This window comes from Barbatula barbatula, assembly GCF_947034865.1.
Source record: "Barbatula barbatula genome assembly, chromosome: 17".
Classification (NCBI taxonomy): Eukaryota; Metazoa; Chordata; class Actinopteri; order Cypriniformes; family Nemacheilidae; genus Barbatula; species Barbatula barbatula.
In genome coordinates this window covers 5,400,641-5,422,027 of record NC_136780.1, presented here as the reverse complement: position 1 = coordinate 5,422,027, position 21,387 = coordinate 5,400,641, and the positions used below count along the sequence as shown (strand labels likewise).

At 40.0% G+C, this 21,387-nt stretch overlaps 2 protein-coding genes across 2 annotated transcripts; both read left to right on the top strand.

Moving 5' to 3' along the window:
- Positions 1-443: 443 nt before the first annotated feature.
- Positions 444-3,233, top strand: LOC306906664 (delta-type opioid receptor; the record flags this gene model as incomplete). The annotated part of the gene is made up of 4 exons (XM_079478263.1): positions 444-545; positions 710-934; positions 2,136-2,491; positions 2,707-3,233. The coding sequence occupies exons 2-4, from the start codon at positions 726-728 to the stop codon at positions 3,231-3,233; spliced, it is 1,092 nt and encodes a 363-aa protein (XP_079334389.1). The 5' UTR covers positions 444-545; positions 710-725.
- Positions 3,234-6,555: 3,322 nt separating this feature from the next.
- On the top strand, positions 6,556-19,479 carry xkr7a (XK related 7a; the record flags this gene model as incomplete). The annotated part of the gene is made up of 3 exons (XM_079477572.1): positions 6,556-7,085; positions 12,376-12,575; positions 18,515-19,479. Exons 1-3 carry the CDS (start codon positions 6,568-6,570, stop codon positions 19,477-19,479), a joined length of 1,683 nt encoding a protein of 560 aa, XP_079333698.1. The 5' UTR covers positions 6,556-6,567.
- Positions 19,480-21,387: the final 1,908 nt, after the last annotated feature.

Genomic DNA, 21,387 nt, shown 5'->3' with positions numbered 1-21,387 from the left:
CATTTTCAAATATTCTAATATCACTTTAAGAACTGTAAGCAAGCCAGCACCATTTTTGTTGTAGCCTATACAGACTATGCCCATATGTGTGGAAAGTGTTCACCCCTTCAATTGTATATAATAAATGGGTCTTATAGACACATGTTATTTTTCATATATTTTCTTTATAAACAAATATTCTTATATTGCTCAAAGAACTGTAACTAAGCCAACAACGACATGCATATAGTACTATAAATAACCCAGCAGGAACATATGGCGTGTATTCCCATGTGAGTGGAAAGTAAACTTTTTCTTGGATTTGTTTGAGTTCTTATTAAAGAACATAATTAAAACGCCACTTGCTCTCTCTCTCTCTCTCTCTCTCTCTCTCTCCCATAATGTCTACACAAACCTGATTAAACCTGATGCTCATGCCATACGCACAGAAGCGCATGCGCTTTGCGCAAACTGTGCAGTAATGAACAGTAGCACACGGCGTGAACGAAGAACTCAACGCTGACATTCTTCATAGATTTATCTGGCTTAATATGACATCCTTAGTGGTAAGAATCTTTTTTTCCTGTGTTGTGTTTTTCTGTACCAGTTTCACCGGATAGCGTCACATAATTGTTCGCAACAGCCTACTAAACAGTTTTCTCTTGGAAAGAAATGAAGGCGAAAGAGAATTATGCTCTTGGCACAAAGTTTTCCGTCTTCTCGTCAACAGTTGTAAGTGTTTCAGGATGGAGTTGATGGATGAGTTGTCCGGTGTCAGAGATGCTCTGGTCCAGCAGATGTTGAACGACACGCTCCTGCAGCGGAATTTAAGCGCGATAGATGATGTAGATGGACCACTACCTTCCAGCATAAAGATCATCGTCGTTGTGGTTTACTTGATAGTGTGCGTGGTGGGGCTCGTGGGGAATTTCCTGGTCATGTATGTCATTATCAGGTGAGAAAAAGTGTTCATCTATGTGATTTCTTGGAGTGTGTTGTAGAGAGGGGTGGTTAGATCGGTTTCATTTAAGGTTGGGCAAAATAATGTGATCACTGGGGAAATAGGTTTCTTTATTAATAAGGTGGTGGACCACCATTTGCCAGCTTCAGACCTTATATAAAAACATTCATACAAAAAGTTTTGTGTACCATTAGTTTTTATGTGGTTTAAAATTAGTTGTCTAAAACACTTCATGTTGTTTAAGCATTGCTTCTTCAGCAACGTCCACCAGAACAAAAGAGTTTTCCCACAGTCTGTCAGGTCTATTTTAATGCTATTGTGATGTATATTTTTCGTCAGAGCACTCATTTTACAGCTGCGTGAATCAAAAACTTGTACGTTGAAATCGTTTCTTTAACTGATGCCCTTTTCTTGTTATGCACATTTTCTGTTGCAGTTCTTGTGTCACATCAAAGCTGCTTGTTCATTACATTGCTAAATTAACATTTGGTTCTCTCCTAACCCTCCCTGGCGTGACACAGCTGTAGACGGGAGGCAAGACACAGCTTGCGTTTAATTATACAGTTTTTGACAACATTTAGTGGTAAGGCATTTCGCATTTAACATTGAAAGCATCGCCTAAGTGTCACCAATTCAGCTTTTATCGCAGAGATTGACACAGTGTGACAGCTTTAGGAAAATGCCAAATATCCTTGTGATTTACAAACACTTGCTGCCTGCTGTTTTGCTGTTTGTTTGCTATCATGTTTTTGCTCTTAAGGATTGCCATGTTCAGCGTACAGAGGTAACTGCATCATAATAAGATGTTAGAACCCGCTCTCTCCATTTCAATCTCATTGAATAGGGACGTCAAAATATCATTTCTACAATCCTAATTTCTTATGCAGAAAGATCCTACATTGATTGTGAATAAGTGCTTTTTGAATGACCCTTGTATTTCTCAATATGACCGTCATGTCATCCAGCAACATATTCCGAACAGTGACAATAACATTGTGATATGTGTCGAAATTGCATTTTTCTTAACATGCATTATACATTTTCTTAAAAGGCTTCAAGTGCATATAAAGCTTAAACTTTTTCCTGGCATTTCATAACACATTCGTGGCACATGCAATGACAGATAAACTGTCATCTTGGTGATCCATATTTTTCAAAAGCATGATGTAAAAAATGATCTTTGTGACTGCCGCAGGTACACAAAGATGAAAACGGCCACCAACATTTACATCTTTAACCTGGCCCTGGCTGACTCGCTAGTGCTTGCCACACTTCCTTTCCAAGGCACAGATGTCCTCCTTGGATTCTGGCCATTTGGTCAGGCTCTCTGCAAGATCGTGGTGGCCATTGACTACTACAACATGTTCACAAGTATCTTTACTCTGACCTCAATGAGTGTGGATCGATACATAGCGGTCTGCCACCCCGTGCGCTCACTGACGGTTCGTACCCCGTTTCGTGCCAAGATGATCAACGTGGCTGTGTGGGTTTTAGCATCCGCCATAGGACTTCCAGTCATGATCATGGGTCAGGTGGAGGAGGATTTTAACGGTACACATGTCCTTCTTTATAATCGTATGCATCAACCTGCCATTCTGAAGCAAACCATCACCCATTTTAATCTTTTCATATATCTGGCTGTGCTCTCAAACTTAACACTGCTTTCAGTTTGTGAATGTAATGTTCCATTCACTTCTCCATTGACTCATCACTCAACGTAAATCATGGTACTAATTGAAATGACTTTACTTCCGACTTCCATCCAGGTGTCGAGTGTGTAGTGACCCTACCTGACCCAAGAGGACACTGGGAGCCTGTGTTTGCTACGTGCATCTTCCTCTTCTCTTTCTTGATTCCTGTGGTGATCATAAGTTGCTGCTATGGGTTGATGATACGTCGCCTGCAGAGCGTACGTCTCCTTTCTGGCTCGAAGGAAAAAGACCGTAATCTGAGGAGAATCACCTATATGGTACTGTCTGTTGTCGCTGCCTTTGTGTTGTGCTGGATGCCAGTGCAGGTCTTAGCTTTGATGCAGGCCCTAGAGAAGGTAGATCTCGGCGGCAGCCGGGTCGCAATGGCGGCCATGCACTTTTGCACCGCTCTGGGCTATGCCAACAGTAGTTTAAACCCTGTGCTCTATGCCTTTCTGGACGAAAACTTCAAACGGTGTTTCCGTGAATTCTGTGTGTCGGCCAACTCCGGTTTGTACATAGAAGAACAGCGCAAGAAGTCACTGAGACGAGAAGAGGATAAAGAAGAGGTTATAGGTGCCATTCCAGCATGTGTAAATTAAGGTTTATTTTCAGTGATTTTTGTTTTCCACTTGGAAAAGAAGTGCAATTGAGTGAGGTCAAGTGAACATGAACACAGGATTAAGATGTAAGCAAATGCTTTCATGACGCTAAACTTCACATGAAGGCTTTTGTCCTAGTTCACATTAGTGAACAATTTACAAGACCATCAAGGAATAGTTCACCTAAAAAATAACAATTCTGTCATCATTAACTCACACTCTTGTCATTTATGATTTTATTTCTTTTGCAAAACACAAAACGAAGTGAAGGTATTGCCATTGTTTGGTTATACCATTATTCTGAAGAAAATGGTCATACATGTTTGAAATGACAAGAGGGTAAGTAAATAATGACAGATTTTTACTTTTTCGGGTGAACTATCTCTTCAACAAAGCAAGTAATGAAATTATATATAATGCACACAAATAATTACTCTAGTACACAAACATATATTTACTCAGTAAATGTCTCTATATTTAAAGGTATTACATTAAAAGCTTTATGATGAATCATATGTCAGTACAGTCTGGTAAAATAATCTGCCTTATCTGCCTTTATTTAATTTTTCACCTTTAACAATGTTTCAGAATGGCAGGCGAGTGCTTTCACATCTGTGAAACATTCAATTATTAAAAATAATGTTGATTTCGGATTATCTCTTGTATCTGTGATGATTTTGAGGCTTTTGAGATCACGTTTCTTTAAACTTTGTTATATGGCCAGCTTAAGTGCCAACTGGAGTGAAGGATCTTAGAAATATCTGTTGTTATAGTGAAATAAAAAAGAAATGCTTTCCAGATGGTGTTCTAATGCTTCTTAGATGCTCAATGTGCATTGCTTCTTTGATCACTTCAGCCTAAATCTTAATTAACTCTTGACTAAACAAAATAATTCTAAATTATTGGAAATAATAAATCATGTATACAGAATGATTTAATAATGCATATATAACCAAATAATTGTACTGTTACATAATTTTGGTGTCCATGCATTAAAAAGTGTACTGTACTGAAGGTCTAATTAAATATCATAATTTTAGCCTGAAAAGTTTCACTTTTCTCATTAACCATGTGGTTATCGATCAGTGCTGACAAGTAGAAATATGAATTGGTTGGAACGCTTGAAGACATTTAGCTTTTGTAAAACAAGGCCACCACCACTAAAATCAATGTCTATCATTGAGAAACTTTTGGTTTGAAGCAGAAAACAATTTAAACATTAATATCCATGGATAAATAATAATTACAGGCTATATGTGCTTTCCAAGAAGTTGTCAAAAATGAAATAAAAAATGTATGAACAGTAATGAACAATATAACTCCTTAAGATAAAGGAGGGGAAGGAATGTTGTAAGTTGAATAAAGTGTGAGTGAGGTATTGATGGAGTGATCTGTCAATGTATTTTGTAAATGCCAGTTTACACATTTGTGACAAACTTCAGAAGACAGATTTGTGAGTTTTGTCCACGAGTGCAAATCTCAACATTCAACTTCAGTTTTTATTTTTACAAGTTTTCACATTGGGGCTGTGAGTATTTGTTTTAGTGTACAGGTACAAATACTTACTTTATAAGTTCACAAATTAAAATATATATGCTCTCAAGTTTTGCTACTGAATGACCTTCATATAGAACGCTGAAGACCTGGAAGAGACCATTGAGATTTCATTACTGCTACTCTGTGGTTAGTTCAAAAACATATGGTGGGTTGTGTCCGTCAAATGGCATGTATCATCTCAGAATAAAATGCACAAAATTATAGTCTTTAATTAATAATTGCCTTTCAGGATGTTAGTTGATTCTTTCAAGTCTATGCAGTGCATGGGTAAATGTAGATATTTACGTTGTGTTTGTGCATTGAGATGCAAAATGGTCTTAAGACCATTTTAAAAGTTTACTATCTCTGAGCAAGGAGTGGGCATCTAGAGATGCTGTTATACTGAGAAACAAATGATCTGTTTATAAATTACCCATCTCTTAGGCGTTCTTAATTTTACCAGTAGGTGGTAGCACAAGCAAAGAAACGGATCTGGGCGGGTTGCCACGGTTCACCGCGAACACCAGAAAATGTCTAGTTTCACTTAAAGGTTTTAGCAATAGATGAATAAGAAAATATATTAAAGAAATGCAATAAACTAAGTCTTTTACGATCAATCTAATCCATACAAAACAGGTTATAGATAAAACTGTAGTCCGATGAGCTGAGTGTATCTTGAACCTGAAGCTGTTGTTTACAATCATATCATGCGTGTGTAACGAGCAATGGGCATTATGGCATTTATGTTATAAAGTTTCTTTTTAGAGCAAATAGATTTTTAACAAAGCTCGTCAACAACAATAACCGTCCACATTATGGTTTCATACTGTGCTGTATCAGGCTGTGTAGAAATGCAAAAATTCAGACCAACCACCTTTAGTTAAATTTAGTGCTACCAACCACCACCTAATGGCCACAATAGAAAATCACATGAAAAACACTTGAGTTAGTAGAGCTGAGAATCTTTACTTGCCTCATGATTAAAGACATCTCATCCTCCAATTCTAATGTATTATTAATAATACAAACACAAGACACAAGAACATTTTCTGTGCACTGTAAACAGGTCTCTGTAATTTACTCCTATGGGGGATTTATTCGCTTTGTGGGGTCTTGCAGAAAGACTGCAAACCAACTAAAGACAGACAATTTGGAAAGACTATTTAAAACAGAAGATAGCCTTAGTATAAAGCATTGCAGAGAACAGCTGTATAACAAACAAATATAGAGATTATAAATGGGACATGTGTGTTATAAGGTGGTGATTTTGTGGTCTGTTTGAATCCTGAATATTAGTATTATTATTGCGATAATAATATAGTAACGATAAAAATGAATTCATTGTTAGTTGTATTTTATAATAATAATAATATATATTGCAATATTAGACAGTATTTTTAAGCATTTGATAGATTTGTCTGATTAATTCCATTTAAAATGCATCTGATCCAACCAGAAATAACAACATAAGCGCTAGATTTCATCATTTCACCTTCAGTTTAAGACCACGACACTGAGTATCGACCACCTATAGTAATATTATCAATTCGCCGTAATATCAATTAAATTTCACCCATGCTTAAAATCACCCAACGCAGTCATGTTCTTGACGTGATATGCGATGATACATTCATTTCACGAGGAAAACAGGTTAAGTTCATGCTGGAATATCGAGGACCGCTTTCCTCCCAGCCCTCTTTTCTCCCTCCCTCGTTCCTCCCACACAGACACGCGACCCCCTCCCTCGTTCCCTCTCTCCCGTCTCTCTTTTCCATCCTCTCTCTTTTCTACAACAAACATGGCCGCGAAATCAGACGGCACAGCCGTTTCTTTGCAGAATGACATTCCGCCGACGTGCCTGCCCGGTCCGGAGAAACGCTCGCCACAGTGCCGTCCCGTCGTGAAAGAGTTTTCTCTCCTGGACTGCTGCTGGACCCTGTGCGCCCTCTTGGTGTTTTTTTCGGACGGTGCTTCAGACCTGTGGCTGGCTGCCGACTACTATCTCAGGCCGGACTACTGGTGCTTCGCGCCGACTCTCGTCTTCATCATCATTCCGTCCGTCGTGGTGCAGGTGCTCAGTTTCCGATGGTTCGCGTACGATTACTCGGACTCGAACGGAAGCGGCACGGCCGTGGCTGCTATGGTAGCGGCGTCCAATGGGGAGAGTCAGTTCAGCACCAAGGACAGCGAACAACGGGGCGCTGGCCGTTCCGCTGTGGTCACCGGAACCCGGAGCAGGGCTGAGACGTGCTGCAGAGCATGTGTGTGGCTCTTTCAAATCATCGTGCATATACTTCAGATGGCACTGGTGTGGAGGTATGTGAGTGCGCGTACTTTGATTTAACACGAATGATAAACCTAGCGTAAAATCCTGTAACGTTTCACATCAGCAGTTCATTTAGCAGCATCATATCTTCAGTTCTTCGTCCTGTGTGTGTGTGTGTGTGTGTGTCCTCTCTTATACAGAAGCCTATAACACACCCATGTCTAGGGTAATCATAGAATGGCAATACTTATTCAATATATGACTACAACTTTCTGAGATCAATATTTATGTAGTTTGCACAGATTGATAGGAATTCAGAATGGTCAAACAGAGAACAAGCAGGACATCACATTCATATTAACATATGACTATCACATATGTGATATTCCTGTCAGTTGGGAGAATAAGTCCTTTTTATTAATATGGCTGTATTTCCTGTTGCAAGTCCATCATTATCTCCAAGCCATTTGGTTCCAGGCCCCTCCTCCACCTCTTATGGGCTTCTGGGTCAATAATCTCCCAGAGAGACTCCTCCACTCATTCAATCTGTTCACTAGAAATCGCCTTATATATGCACACTCTGAAATCCCTTTGTCTTTACAGGATTGCAAATGAGTAGCTCACTGGAATTGACTCTTTTTCATGTTATTTACCATTGCCATTTCAGTTTTTAAAATGAAAGGGAAGATTCGTTTTTTGCTTGATTTTAACATGTTATAGTTTCTGAACTGTGGGTACTGTGGATATGAGCTGACTGTGTAAATGTTTTTGAGGTGTAGGGCATCTTAATAGACAGCACTCTACAACATTTCAGTCAATGCCAACGCTAATTTCAAGATGAAATTTACATCGTGCCCTCCACAATTCATTCACACACTGCAGTGATATGCTCATTCTTCCGTTTGTGGGACTAAGCTTCTGTGTGAGTGGACATTACTCTGCTGGCTAACCCGCCGGGTGAAACAGAGTAATGATGTTTGCTGTCATTGATATCACCCAGCTGCCAGCCATTTCAATCAAACGTCATCTCCTGTCACCGCACACATTCTGCTTGTAATTGCTGTTCTTTGCCTATGTCCTTTTGGTTAAAGGATTTCCATTTTTGGAAAAGCATGTATGTTTCATGGGTTTCTGACCTTTGCCTGCTGTCATTTTAGCAGCGTTTCATACCACATTTACCATAATAAAATGGTTCACATTCAGATATTTTAGAAAAGGATGAATTTCAGTTATTCAAAGTAATTCAAGCCAGACAGAGAAGGGGGAATCATTTTCATCTCATTTAAATAAATCAAACCATTAGCACATTTTATTCACAAATTAGCCATGAGAATTTTAGCCTAAGCCCCACTGAGCTTTGCATCAATGAATATATAATTCATTCAAAAACATTTTAGTGCAACCACAGAAAAACAGCACTGGCACTGCAGGCTGATGTCTAATTAAAATGTTGTTCCCTGTTACTCTCTCTTTTTGCTAATAAAAGTTCCTGTTTAGTCACACATTTGACAATTTTTGCTGCTTGGCCTGCAATAAACCCACTGAACACTTTCTGACTGAATCTTTGCTTACTGTAAAAGCTTCTGAGCGGAGCTTTCCACACGCTCTGTCTTTGTTTGATTGGAATTAGCAGTAATGCCATTAAATCTGCCACCAGCGCTGGGCTTGTCACATCACTGCATTAGAGGGATTATAGATGTTGTGTTTACCTGCAGTAGTCAGCAGGTGAGAAGCAATAGGTGTAGATGTGAAAGTAAAGTGTCTATTTAGTGAAAAGATTTCATTGCTATTTGAAGCATAAATCGGGTTATTTTATCTGATCATTAGCACTGTGAGGTATTTCCTTGAAAATCTAATAATGACCTCTTTAGTATTCCATATAAAAGCGACATGAAAGTGGGTAGACAATACATTCAGTTAAAGTAAAATGATCTGTGGAAGAGAGGACTGAGCAAATTTAGATGCGAGTGGGTGATTTGTGGCACAGTGTTTTTGTAATCGATGGGACAAATAAAGTTCCATTTAAAATAACATTTTTGAAGGCATAAAAGACCAAACATTCCATCAATGCTTGCTTTCAATTCTGTATTTTACTATAGAACCCTTGAGAGAACACCACCCTAGTCATTAAAGTTTGTTTATTTTCCCTTAAAGCACTACCCGATGCATGAAGATTAAATGCATCGTTAAACAAAAAGAGAAGTTTTATTTACTTAGTACTTTAGTTGTTTGTTCACTCATTTCAATGTTAAATAACACCATTACTCGCATGAGCTGTCATCAACATATTCAGCCAAAAATGTTTAACCCTGATAGGTGTTGATTCATATTTCAGAAACAGAATTTTATTGAGTATAGTTTTTTATTGAGTCCATCCCTCAATGGACAGTTTAATTAGAGCATGCCAAGAGTTTGTTTAAAAAGCCTTACAAAAGAGCTAAATAGATCCAATGCATTAGACTTTTCCAGCTGGGCTGAAAATTTGTGTATTCATATAGATGATTAAAACCAATTTAAAAACATGTCATCTGCTATATGAGATAAGTTACAGCTTATGCAGGCATCAAAGTGAAGCTCTGCCGAGTAGGGCGGGGTTCTGTGGAAGGATGTCTGCAACTGTTGGCCAAACAGCTATGCCTCCTTGAAACATATCCCTGAGAGTGGATTCACTGAGATTAACTGTGAGAAGTAAAGAAACCTAATAAAACTTTAGCCGTGGTTGCTGTGTGTTCGATAAACTGGGGAAGCTGCAGGCAACACTGGATATTAGTGAGATTTAGGTTTGTTTGTGAATGGCAGATCTGAAGGGCTGAGCAATGCATTGGGTGCTAAAACTAATGTTATAAAACATCTTCGCAGGACTCTGCTGCAGGAAAGGCCATAAAAGTGGTATTTGCTACAAATGCAAGAATGACATTTTCTGACATTTTCCTAATCACCAAAGAGATTTAAATCATCAAGCTTTAATTAATATATAACTTGTTGTAACTTTATTCAACAATTTTACACAATATATGGACTGGAATAAAAAGTAGTTCACATTCCCATTATTTTCTACACTAAACTTTGTTTTGAACCAGATGCAACATGTCTGTATAAAAGAGCCTTTTCATTGGTCAGATGTATTTACATCTATTAATTTTTCAATATTATATTTAATATTTTGTCTTCACATTTTGTCACACTTTCTTTTTTAACTTAGCTGAATATGTAAATCATTAAGGCTCCCAAAATAGACAGGGAGTAAGGGAAGTGTTATGTAAAACTTATCATACTTTTTCTTTTCTCTGTTGTTACAGGTTATGTAGAGGGAGAGAATAAAATGCACTATACTAGAAATAGTGCATTTTAAAATCTCTAAAATGGTCTTAAATGGTCGCCGTGTATGTACGCTTTACAATCGCTTCACAGTCAAAGTTAACCAGGATGACAGTTGTGAGCATTACTGTTCTTATTGAAATGAATAGGAACTGTCAGGGATGGACTTTTTCAAGATATTTTGATGGTGAAACTGTTCGACGGAGGGCCGTTCTGGTCTGCTAAACATATAACTAAGAAATGCATATAAAAACACTTGAAGTCAATTTCCGTTGTTGTGATTCAGGAATCAATCTGTCATCTTTCACTGAAAAGCACAGGCCTGCAGAGACACTGCAGCATTTCCTGCGTTAAAGTGTGTTTGTGGGCTATACAGAATTAGGAAAAAATAAGTGCTTTTTTTATTATTGTCTGTCTCTTTCTCTGTCTTTATAGATCCTTTAACAAAATGCAAGAAGATAGAGTATATTAAGTATTTTTCTTTCTCTTCCACTCAATCACTTTTAAAGATTGTAGAGAGAGGGGGATATGTTAATGGCTTAAAAGTACAGCACATATGAGGACTGGTAGCTTAAAGCTGTTCCATTTGTGTTACAAAATTGGCCAATTTGACTGAAATCTGTTGAATTTAGATGACATTCGGTGGAAGGTGAACAGCAGTGGAGTGAGTTTATTTTGACAGAAATCAATCAAACATTAAAGACTGTTGTCTGAAGTTACTGGTTTTCCAAATGGGGGTTGAATAAAAATGCAGACTGAAATAATATAAAACTGGTGTTAAAAAAGTATTAGTCTTTTATTTAAACGATTGTTGTACAGATTACTACTACTGTATTGTATATATGATTCACATAATAAAGGAGAGTTTGAAAACCTCTTGGTAATTTTATAAGCAAAGTAATGGGCAAAGCTGAATTACAGTGCTTGTCAGTTGTCTCCATGGAGATTTGCTTTGCCTGCCAATCGTTGTTGTTTGTTTAAAGATCTTCTCCAAGCTTTGGAGCTGTCTGTCTGTCTGTGTAGACTTTCACACTTTGAGGTCTCATTTTTCTGAGGAAATGAAGAGTTTTCTGGTCAGGGCTCAGGCTTTGATTTTGTGTGATGGCATCCTCGTGCCCAGAGGGACAAATATTTACAAGCAAAGAGACAGCTTCAATGCTCTTTCTCTCATTGGTAATATACCCTTTTTTCATAAATAGGAGAAGTCGATTGTCAAAAGCACATTTTCTGACAGCCATTCTCTCAGGCTGTGTTCTGCTTGCTTTTCAGCGGCTGCTTTTTTTCACTGGCACAGCAAGTTGTGAAAGGATGTGGAGAAATTTTATAGAACGTGTCAAGTCAGGGTGATTCATTCTGCCAATCTCCTGACATCCAAAAAGGACTGCGATTACTCTCAGCACCCTTACAACAAGCTAAAATATCATGAAACGTCCTGTCAAAAGAAACAAATTAACTCCATGAAAGTGAGATTTTGCAAGGAGCTTGTATAAATATATTTCACAGCACAGCTGCTCCGCTTGTAAAATTGATAATTGTTTGCTTCAAATCTACCAAAATTGTCATTGCACGCTCTTCCATAAAGGACTGATGTTTATGTTAATTTCATCTTCCTGGATATGTGCTCTTGGGGTCATACCTAATGATAAAGATAGTGATTCCTCTGCTAAACACATGTTGTTTGACATCTGTGTTACATCAAGTGACCTTGATGTGTCTCACAAGACATCTGTGACAGTGTTGCTGAGGACAAAACATGAAAACTTGGTACACTCTGTTGTTCGCTGGCATTCTTCCCGGACAAGGGGTATTGCAGCTGGTTGCAGTCACATTGCATCCACACAGACTATCGGTATATTCTAAGCTTGCATGCTGACATCTTTGATACCTGTTTTGCATTTTAAATTCCATAACTATAACTTGTTCACAGAAATGTTTAAAGGTCATTTCTGGCTTATCTGTTATTTGTATTTATTATGATACACTCTGATGATATTTATGTGCTCTACCCTGGTTATATCTCAGGTATGTTCATGCCTTATATTTGGGTGTGCAAAGCCGCTGGCGTGGAAGCCATGAACACAGGCATTTCTACAGGCGAATGATGTTTGAGAGCGCTGATATCAGCATGCTGAGGCTGCTGGAGACCTTTATGAGGAGTGCCCCTCAACTCGTTCTGCAGCTCAGCATTGTGGTCCAGACCAGCCAGGTTCTGCCCCTGCAGGGTAAGTCACTCTCCAAACAATGTCTGTGATTGAAGAATGGTGTAGTTCAGCAGTTACACGTGAAAAAGTCTGTAAAAAAACAGGCCTCAAAATCTAATTAACAATAATAAAGTTTGATTTCAACCAATGTCACAATGATTTCAATCTTTGATACAGCCTTACTCAATCAATATTAAAGATATCAAGGTTACTTGTTCACTGTCATGAAACTGCTCCGAGACAGGCAGGTCAGATCCAAATGCAGCTTTATTTCAGAGAATGGTCAAACAGGCAGTGATCAGCAACAGCGTATGGTATGTTAGGGAATATCCAGAATCGTCAACGGTCACAAGCAGAGGTCAGGGCAGGCAGCAGAGAATCGTAATCAACAAAAAGGTCCACGGTAATAAACGGAAGAATAAATACAGGAAACGCTCAGAAATGTAGACAGGCTAACAAGACTTCGCAGTGTGTGAATAAGTGCACATGGTATATGTAGAGTGAGATTAACAGGGTGATGAGATACAGGTGAATGTAATCAGCGATGATGAGTCCGGGAAGTGTGTTATGGTAGATGTAGTTTTGTGAGTGAATGATAAGTTTGATGTGGAGTGCCCTCTGGTGGTTTTCAAGGGCACTCCAACTGGTGATTGTTACATAGCCCCCCCTTTAAGGAGCGGATTCCAGACGATCCTAAAACTGTCCAGGAGGAAGGTGGGGCGTAAGTGGAACCGGGCGGAGCAGGCTGTGCAGGCGGCCAGGGCGGAGCAGGCTGTGAAGGCGGCCAGGGCGGAGCAGGCTGTGAAGGCGGCCAGGGCGGAGCAGGCTGTGAAGGCGGCCAGGGCGGTTCAGGGGTATAGCGCGGGTCCGACGGATCAGGAACCGGTACAGGCGTGGATTCGTCCATCTTGTCCGAAGACACAGGCGAGGTGAAGGCCATCTTGTCCGAAGACACAGGCGTGGAGAAGGCCATCTTGTCCGAAGACACAGGCGTGGAGACGGCCATCTTGGGATGAGGCTCTCACTGGGCGATGGTCATTTTGTCCCAGAGCTCAGATATGGCAGACGTGACGCGGGCAGTCTCTGGCTGGGCAGACATGACGCGGGCAGTCTCTGGCTGGGCAGACGTGACGCGACCTGACTCTGGCTGGGCAGACGTGACGCGACCTGACTCTGGCTGGGCAGACGTGACGCGACCTGACTCTGGAAGGTCATCGGTGACGCGACCTGACTCTGGAAGGTCAGCGGTGACGCGACCTGACTCTGGAAGGTCAGCGGTGACGCGACCTGACTCTGGAAGGTCAGCGGTGACGCGACCTGACTCTGGAAGGTCGACTCGGACTTGACCTGACTCTGGAAGGTCGACTCGGACTTGACCTGACTCTGGAAGGTCGACTCCGACTTGACCTGACTCTGGAAGGTCGACTCGGACTTGACCTGACTCTTGAAGGTCGACTCGGACTTGACCTGACTCTGGAAGGTCGACTCGGACTTGACCTGACTCTTGAAGGTCGACTCGGACTTGACCTGACTCTGGAAGGTCGACTCGGATTTGACCTGACTCTGGAAGGTCGACTCGGATTTGACCTGACTCTTGAAGGTCGACTCGGACTTGACCTGACTCTGGAAGGTCGACTCGGACTTGACCTGACTCTGGAAGGTCGACTCGGACTTGACCTGACTCTGGAAGGTCGACTCGGACTTGACTTGACTCTGGACTGGCTGCCATCTCGTGCAGTTGTGCTAGGCAGGTGGCCATCTCGTGCAGTGGTGCTAGGCAGGCGGCCATCTCGTGCAGTGGTGCTAGGCAGGCAGCCATCTCAAGCAGTGGCGCTGGTGCTTCAAGCTCTGCTGCCAACTGCGCTTGAAACTGTTGCCCCCCCCCCCAAAAACGTTATTTGGGGTTTCAACACTGTCCTCTGCCTCTCCCACAGTGAACGGAGAGCCACATAACAACAGAACATAGTCGATGAAGTCCCTTAAAGTGCCATTAAACTCCCCTCTAGGTAACCATGACTTATTTGGGTCATTCAGTCCGAAACGGAATAAGTCCTTAAACAAACCTTCATTATAGTATTGTACTTGGAAGGATATCGCACAGAACTGTTGGACATACTCCTCAATGGATAGGCCTCCCTGACGAAGGCCCAATAGCTGATCTACTGGGTCAATGATAGAGCTGGAAATTTGCCATGCTGACCTTGAAGTGGGAACTGACATCTCGGTAAAGAGAGGGTACCGGGCTGCTGGATCCTGGTATGGCGAAGTCTTCTGTCATGAAACTGCTCCGAGACAGGCAGGTCAGATCCAAATGCAGCTTTATTTCAGAGAATGGTCAAACAGGCAGTGATCAACAACAGCGTCTGGTATGTTAGGGAATATCCAGAATCGTCAACGGTCACAAGCAGAGGTCAGGGCAGGCAGCAGAGAATCGTAATCAACAAAAAGGTCCACAGTAATACACGGAAGAATAAATACAGGAAACGCTCAGAAATGTAGACAGGCTAACAAGACTTCGTCAGCTGTGGCCTAATGGTTAGAGCGTTGGGTTTGGGATCAGAAGGTTGCCGGTTCTAATCTCAGTGCCAGCAGGTCATGACTGAAGGGCCCTTGAGCAAGGCACCTTACCCCTGATTGCTCTGCAGTAATGTGCCACTGTATAAAAAAACTACTTGTAAGTCAAGCGTCTGCCAAATGAATAAATGTAAATGTAAAATAATGAGTCCGGGAAGTGTGTTATGGGAGATGTAGTTTGTGAGTGAATGATAAGTATGATGTGGAGTGCCCTCTGGTGGTTTTCAAGGGCACTCCAACTGGTGATTGTTACATTCACAGAATGTTCTTTACATTATATAGAATAATTTTATGTAGAAAACTGTAAATCACAAAAGATTACTTGAGCTGGGTTTTACAGACGGGGAAACATATTATTACGCATATACATGTCAAGTCAAGTCAAGTCAGCTTTATTTATATAGCGCTTTTTACAATTTTCATTGTTACAAAGCAGCTGTACAAGAAAAAATGACTATAAGTAAAACATAAAAGGTTATGGAATTCAAAACACAGGTCAAATATCAGACAATAAATTCCTATATGCAGTGTTAATTAAATAAGACTACCAAATTCTAGCAGCCCCTCCGGCCAGGCAAAACAGTGCAAAACAGTATGCAAACGGTGGCGAGGAACCCAAAACTCCATTGGAGGAGAAAAAAAACCTCGGAGGGAAACCAGGCCTAACCAGGGGATTCCAGTTCCCCTCTGGCAAAAACGGCAAAAAAAAAATTAGATTTAAAATTATCATTAATAATCTAATAGTGGCTGAAGTTTTGTAGGGACGTCACTTCCTTCGTCCAGCATTTGTCAGGTCTAGGAATGGATTGGATGGACATGTACAAGCATCCATAACTTAAAATGTTCCACAATCCTAGAGACGATAAATTTAACAGTTTGAATAGCTAATATAGTTCCGGCAAGACGTAAACAACACTGGTCCAGAAGCATTTTTTTGTTTGTTTTTTGTATTTCACAAAACATTTTTTAAACAATTTCTAAAGTTCTAAATGTTCTGTTGGTTGTTTTGTGTGTATGTTTGTGTAGTCTTAAACTGAACTGAAATTGAAACAGGAAGTGCTTTTGGACGAGTGTTGTATATGTCTCGCAAAATGGTCTATTTGTATTCTATATATTACATACTTTTCCAGTTCTATTATTCATATAAAAAATATTATTTGTGTGAAAAATATTAACAGAAATATTTGTATATTATTGTTTAAAGTGACGTTTCACAGCATGCAACTGCATAGCAGCTCATTTTCATATTAACTGGTGAATATGGAATACATGGAACATATTATTGTGCATAAAGCTCATTCTAAGGTAATAAACATAACAAAATAGAGACATAATGTTTTATTATGTACGGTCTTTATATACCTCTAAAGATATAGTTATGTATATTATATTGCGTTTCTGTCAATAGATCCTCCAAAAATGACACATTGGATTTCTATAATAATTAATCTCAGATCGGCACCCTCACAAAATTTGTTGCAACGAATAAAGGGAAATACCATTTAAAGGCTGGGTGTCCGATTTCTGAATTACGCTTGTTTAGACAAAGTCGGGCCAAGTAACAAAACAGCCTTGTAGCCAATCAGCAGTAACGTGCACAGGACTGACATTAGTCGAGCCGAGGGTGACGAAAGATGGGGTCTCTGTTTTGGTGATTTGAACATCAAAAATGGCTAAGAGAAATCGGACCCCCGCCTTTAACATAAAAATTGCAGTAATCAAATAACAATTTAGAAAAGGACCAGAAAATTAGACATAGATGTTACTGTCATGGTTACATTTCACAATCGGTGTAAATTGTAGTTTTATTACTGCAGTCTGTTGTTGGCTCTGACAAAACAGGACATGCGATAGTTACAAACCCACCTAACAGGTGCCTTTGCTTACAGAGCCGCGAGAACTCAATGCTGCTTTAGTACCACTCCAAGGGAACAATTGTTGCCTCTGTCAGATGTTCCCTAGGGAATTTTATCCAAATGTCAAACACGAAAGAACAGCCAGAGATACTTAACTGCATGATGTGATCCTTATTGAAAGGCTGTCGTTTTACGCTATGTTCCCGTTTCTTTCTGTGCCATGCTGACAAAAGGTTCGAGCGGAGCTGTATTTGTATTGTGGAAGGCATTCGGTCATACTGCTGAAGACATCATTTTCAAAAAGATAAAAATGAATGCCAAAACGATGTGATATCACAGCAAGGCATACCCGGCTCTCGAGAGAGCACACCTAAGAGTCAGCAGTGTACAGAATACAGACAGCAGGGAAAGACTTTTTCCTCGGTTTGGCCTGACCTACACTTTTTTAGTGCAAGGTATTTTTCCCTTGTGTGCAAAAAGTGATGTTATGGATATTGCTGGGTCTCCCACAACCACTCAGAATCACATTTAGTGCTGTAGATGACGGCTGGAGAAGTAATGACTTTGTTCCTGCTGATTAGAAGAGATTCTCCATTTGACTTCTCCTTAGTAAGTAGGTGAGCTGATGAATGGTCAGACAAGCATCTGATCAAAAATTCATGAGAGCTTCTTCATAACCTTCGACACTAGAACAGAATTTCATTTTTCTTTTTGTTAAAGGGGCTGTGGGGTTTATATTCTTTTTTATATTATTAGATTAATGAATCATTTTAAGGATTAAGCATTAGTAGATTGATTTTATTTGAAACTCAGAAAAAGATCATTCTGTTATATAACATAATGAAATCGTTGACTTTTGGTTATTTTGGAAAACCAGCATATTTCATGGCACTCTTGAATCATCTTTTGATTGACATATGTTTTAAAGAACAGTTTACCCAAATATAAAAATAATGTCTTCCAAATCTGAATAATTGTATTTGTTCTGATGAACACAGTGAAAGATATTTGGAAGAATGCTTGTACCCAAATACTTCTTGGCCACTATTGACTACCACAGTAGGAATAATTGCTTTGTAAATTTCTTTGCTCTGTTGAACACAAAATATATTTTGAAAAATTTAGGAAAGCAAACAGTACTGGGAACTTTTGACTACCATTGTAATTTTTCCTTGCTGGCCAAGAACTGTTTGGTCACAAGCATTATTTCAAACATCTTTCCCTGTGTCCATCAGAACAAAGAAATGTATATCGATTTGGAACAACTCCAGGGTGAGTAAAAAATAATATAATTTTTTGGGGGGTAAACTGTCCCTTTAAACTTTTGCAGCATAGGAAAGCAATTGACATTGTGACTAGAAAGCCACACATTTTCTACCCTCTCTAATTCACGAAACACCACATACAACATCCCTAATTCGTATTTTTCCAGCTGTCTAAAATGAAATTGTAAATAATAGCATAATTCAACTCAAGTTTATTTACTTCCACCCACTCTGCATCACTTTCCCCCTGTTTCATTTCTTCCAGGTCTGTCTGCATCAGCCTCTCTGGTGTCTCTGGGCTGGATGATGGCATCTTACCAGAAGACGTTACGGGACTCCTGTGACGACAAGCTCCCCATGTCGTATAAAGCTGTGATAGTGAACATGCTGTGGCACCTGTTCACAGTGGGAGCCCGTGCCATGGCCTTTGCTCTTTTTGCCTCCATCTTCCAGCTATACTTTGGCATTTTCATCGTGGCCCACTGGTGTGCCATGACCTTCTGGATCATCCAGGGCGAGACTGACTTCTGCATGTCCAAATGGGAGGAAATCATCTACAACATGATGGTGGGCATAGTTTACATCTTCTGTTGGTTCAGCGTGCGTGAGGGCCCCACGCGGTGCCGCCTGCTCCTCTACAGCCTCATAGTCCTGGTTGAGAACGTGGCACTTACTGCCATTTGGTACATATACCGCAGTCCACGCACCTCAGACTTCTCTGCTGTGGTGATAGTTTGCGTGGTGGCATGCAGCTACGCCCTGGGTACGTTTTTTATGTTTGTCTATTACTGCCTGCTGCATCCTGACGGGCCAGTGTCTGGTACATACATCGGATGCTGTGGGGTGCAGGTGGGTGCTGTTTCAGATCCATGTATCTCTTCTCCCACCTCTGCTGCCCCTTTTGATACTGTGAGCAGCCCGCCACGGACACTGCAGAGGACTAAAGGAGGTGAGTCGGCTGCTGGGGGAGACAGTGGGGACGTTTTTAAAGTGCGTCCCGTTGCGGGCTCACGAACCCTCGCACCCCGCCTCACCCCAAGGACAGAGGGTCCGGTAATTCGCATCGACCTGCCAAGGAAACAGTACCCAGCGTGGGACGCCCACTTCATTGATCGCAGACTGCGAAAGACCATCTTAGTTTTAGAAAGTGCGGCACCGGTCACACCAAGGATCCAGTATCGGTGTCTAGGCACACCAAAGGAGGTGATGGAGTATGAGACGACAGTCTGAACGTAAGCGATGCTCACAAGTTGTAATATCTGCTTATCTTGTTTTAATTCAGGATGTTTTGTGTGCAAAGTGTGTCCTCTCTAGCTTTATTTGGCGCAGTGGATTTTTGGGAGAGGGAGGGAAAACTTTGCAAAGGCCCCTGTGTAGGCCTAGCATGATGCACTGGTGTCTAGAAAGGAGCCACCCTGTGGTGACATTCGACATTACCACAGGTTATTGGGTTGGAATGTTGGTAGGTTATGTGGGAAGCCAAATGCTATGTGGTTCCAAACAACAACAAAAAAACGGTTGATCTCAAAGACAATGTTGAACAAAGCAACCCTTTCAATGTGGTATCAACAGTGATGGTGCTTAAACAGATCATAAACACCATTCTGGATGTTTTAAAAACTCTCGTGGCAACTGGCCGGAACAGCATTTACTGAATTGAATCGGTAGTAATGTGTTTTGTTCTTCTGAGGTTGAGATACGTTCAAGGCCTTAATGACTTTAATCTTGGCCATTCAGCATCTGAAAGGTGCATTTCAACCATCTTCAGCGGCTATTCTGTCTAAAATATTGATGTTTATGAGAACAAATTGTGTCCACGGTTCTTTCTCTAAAATAAAATGAGCTACTGAAAAAGCTCCTGATAACGTTATCAGGCATTGTTAAGCACAGAATGTAAAGGATTATTTCTAATCTCCTCTTTTGATTTGTAAAAAGATTTACCATTATTCTCCATGAGGTAACTTTTAAGTGGACAATTTTTGCTCACTTTTCAATTATATATATATTTTTTTTCGTTTTTTGTAAATGTTCTCAAGGGACATTAGTATCTTAATAGAGATAATAAGTCTGATGCTTTAAAGTGGTTGGGTGCATCTTCAGTAATTATGTTTCTCTGAAGGTCAAGGAATCCTGATTATTTAGGAAGTTTATTAATTGAATGCCTGACATTTAAAAGGGAATACGGTATTTTAAAAAGGACATACTTGTCTAAGCTAACAAACATTTGAGAGTTCAAATGTTAAACTTGCTCATTGTACTGAGGTCCGTTGAAAGAATGAATATAGCATATGTTTACATGTTTTGAAACGGTTCTCTTGTTATGATTCATTAACGATTCCCAAAAATGTAATCAGCAGTATGGTTATGCCATTACATGTCATTTGCATTATGTATTTGCAATAATACTCATAAATGTTTCAATTGTGAATTGTACGTTTGAAAATGCATACGACGAAATCTACACTGTGTCTTCTGTCTTATTATTATATATTACTTCATTTACATTAATGACTCTTTGGGTTTTATTGTGGTTTTAACTTTTTATATTTAGGCCACCAAGACATTGTCTTCTTTTTTTTCTTGCAGTGACACTGTTCTAGATCTCAAATGACAGCTTTGGTGAGAACATGCCATCATTTTTTATTTGACTTTATATGGCTGTTTGATAGGAAAATGTTTATTATTCATTCTGATATGTTGACTGATATCATGTTATCGCTAAGTCTGTTAACTCTTTGAATCAAAAACACTTTTGGCATAACTGTTATGTATGTCTGTTTTGTACTGTATTACCATGTTGGTGCTAGCTGGACCACCTCAGCACAGCTTCTGTATGCTATCAATGTGGATCATATTCATTCACTCTGGTTAATGCTGGATTTTACCATAGACGCAATGAAGGACGTTAAGCCTTACACTGCACCTTCAAGACTGTTGCTGTCGAATACAAAAAAACAACAAAAAGTTGAACTTCAACCATGTGTTTTATTTAGAAAATAAAGCAAAGTTGTGTGTTTACTGACCTGACCAAAGCATCAACAAATTGTGTTTGTTGTGCTTTTAGTGTTCAACTGAACTATACATGTCATAAAAAACTACCTTTAAGGCACGCATGTGGAAATTAGCTAAATAGCTCTT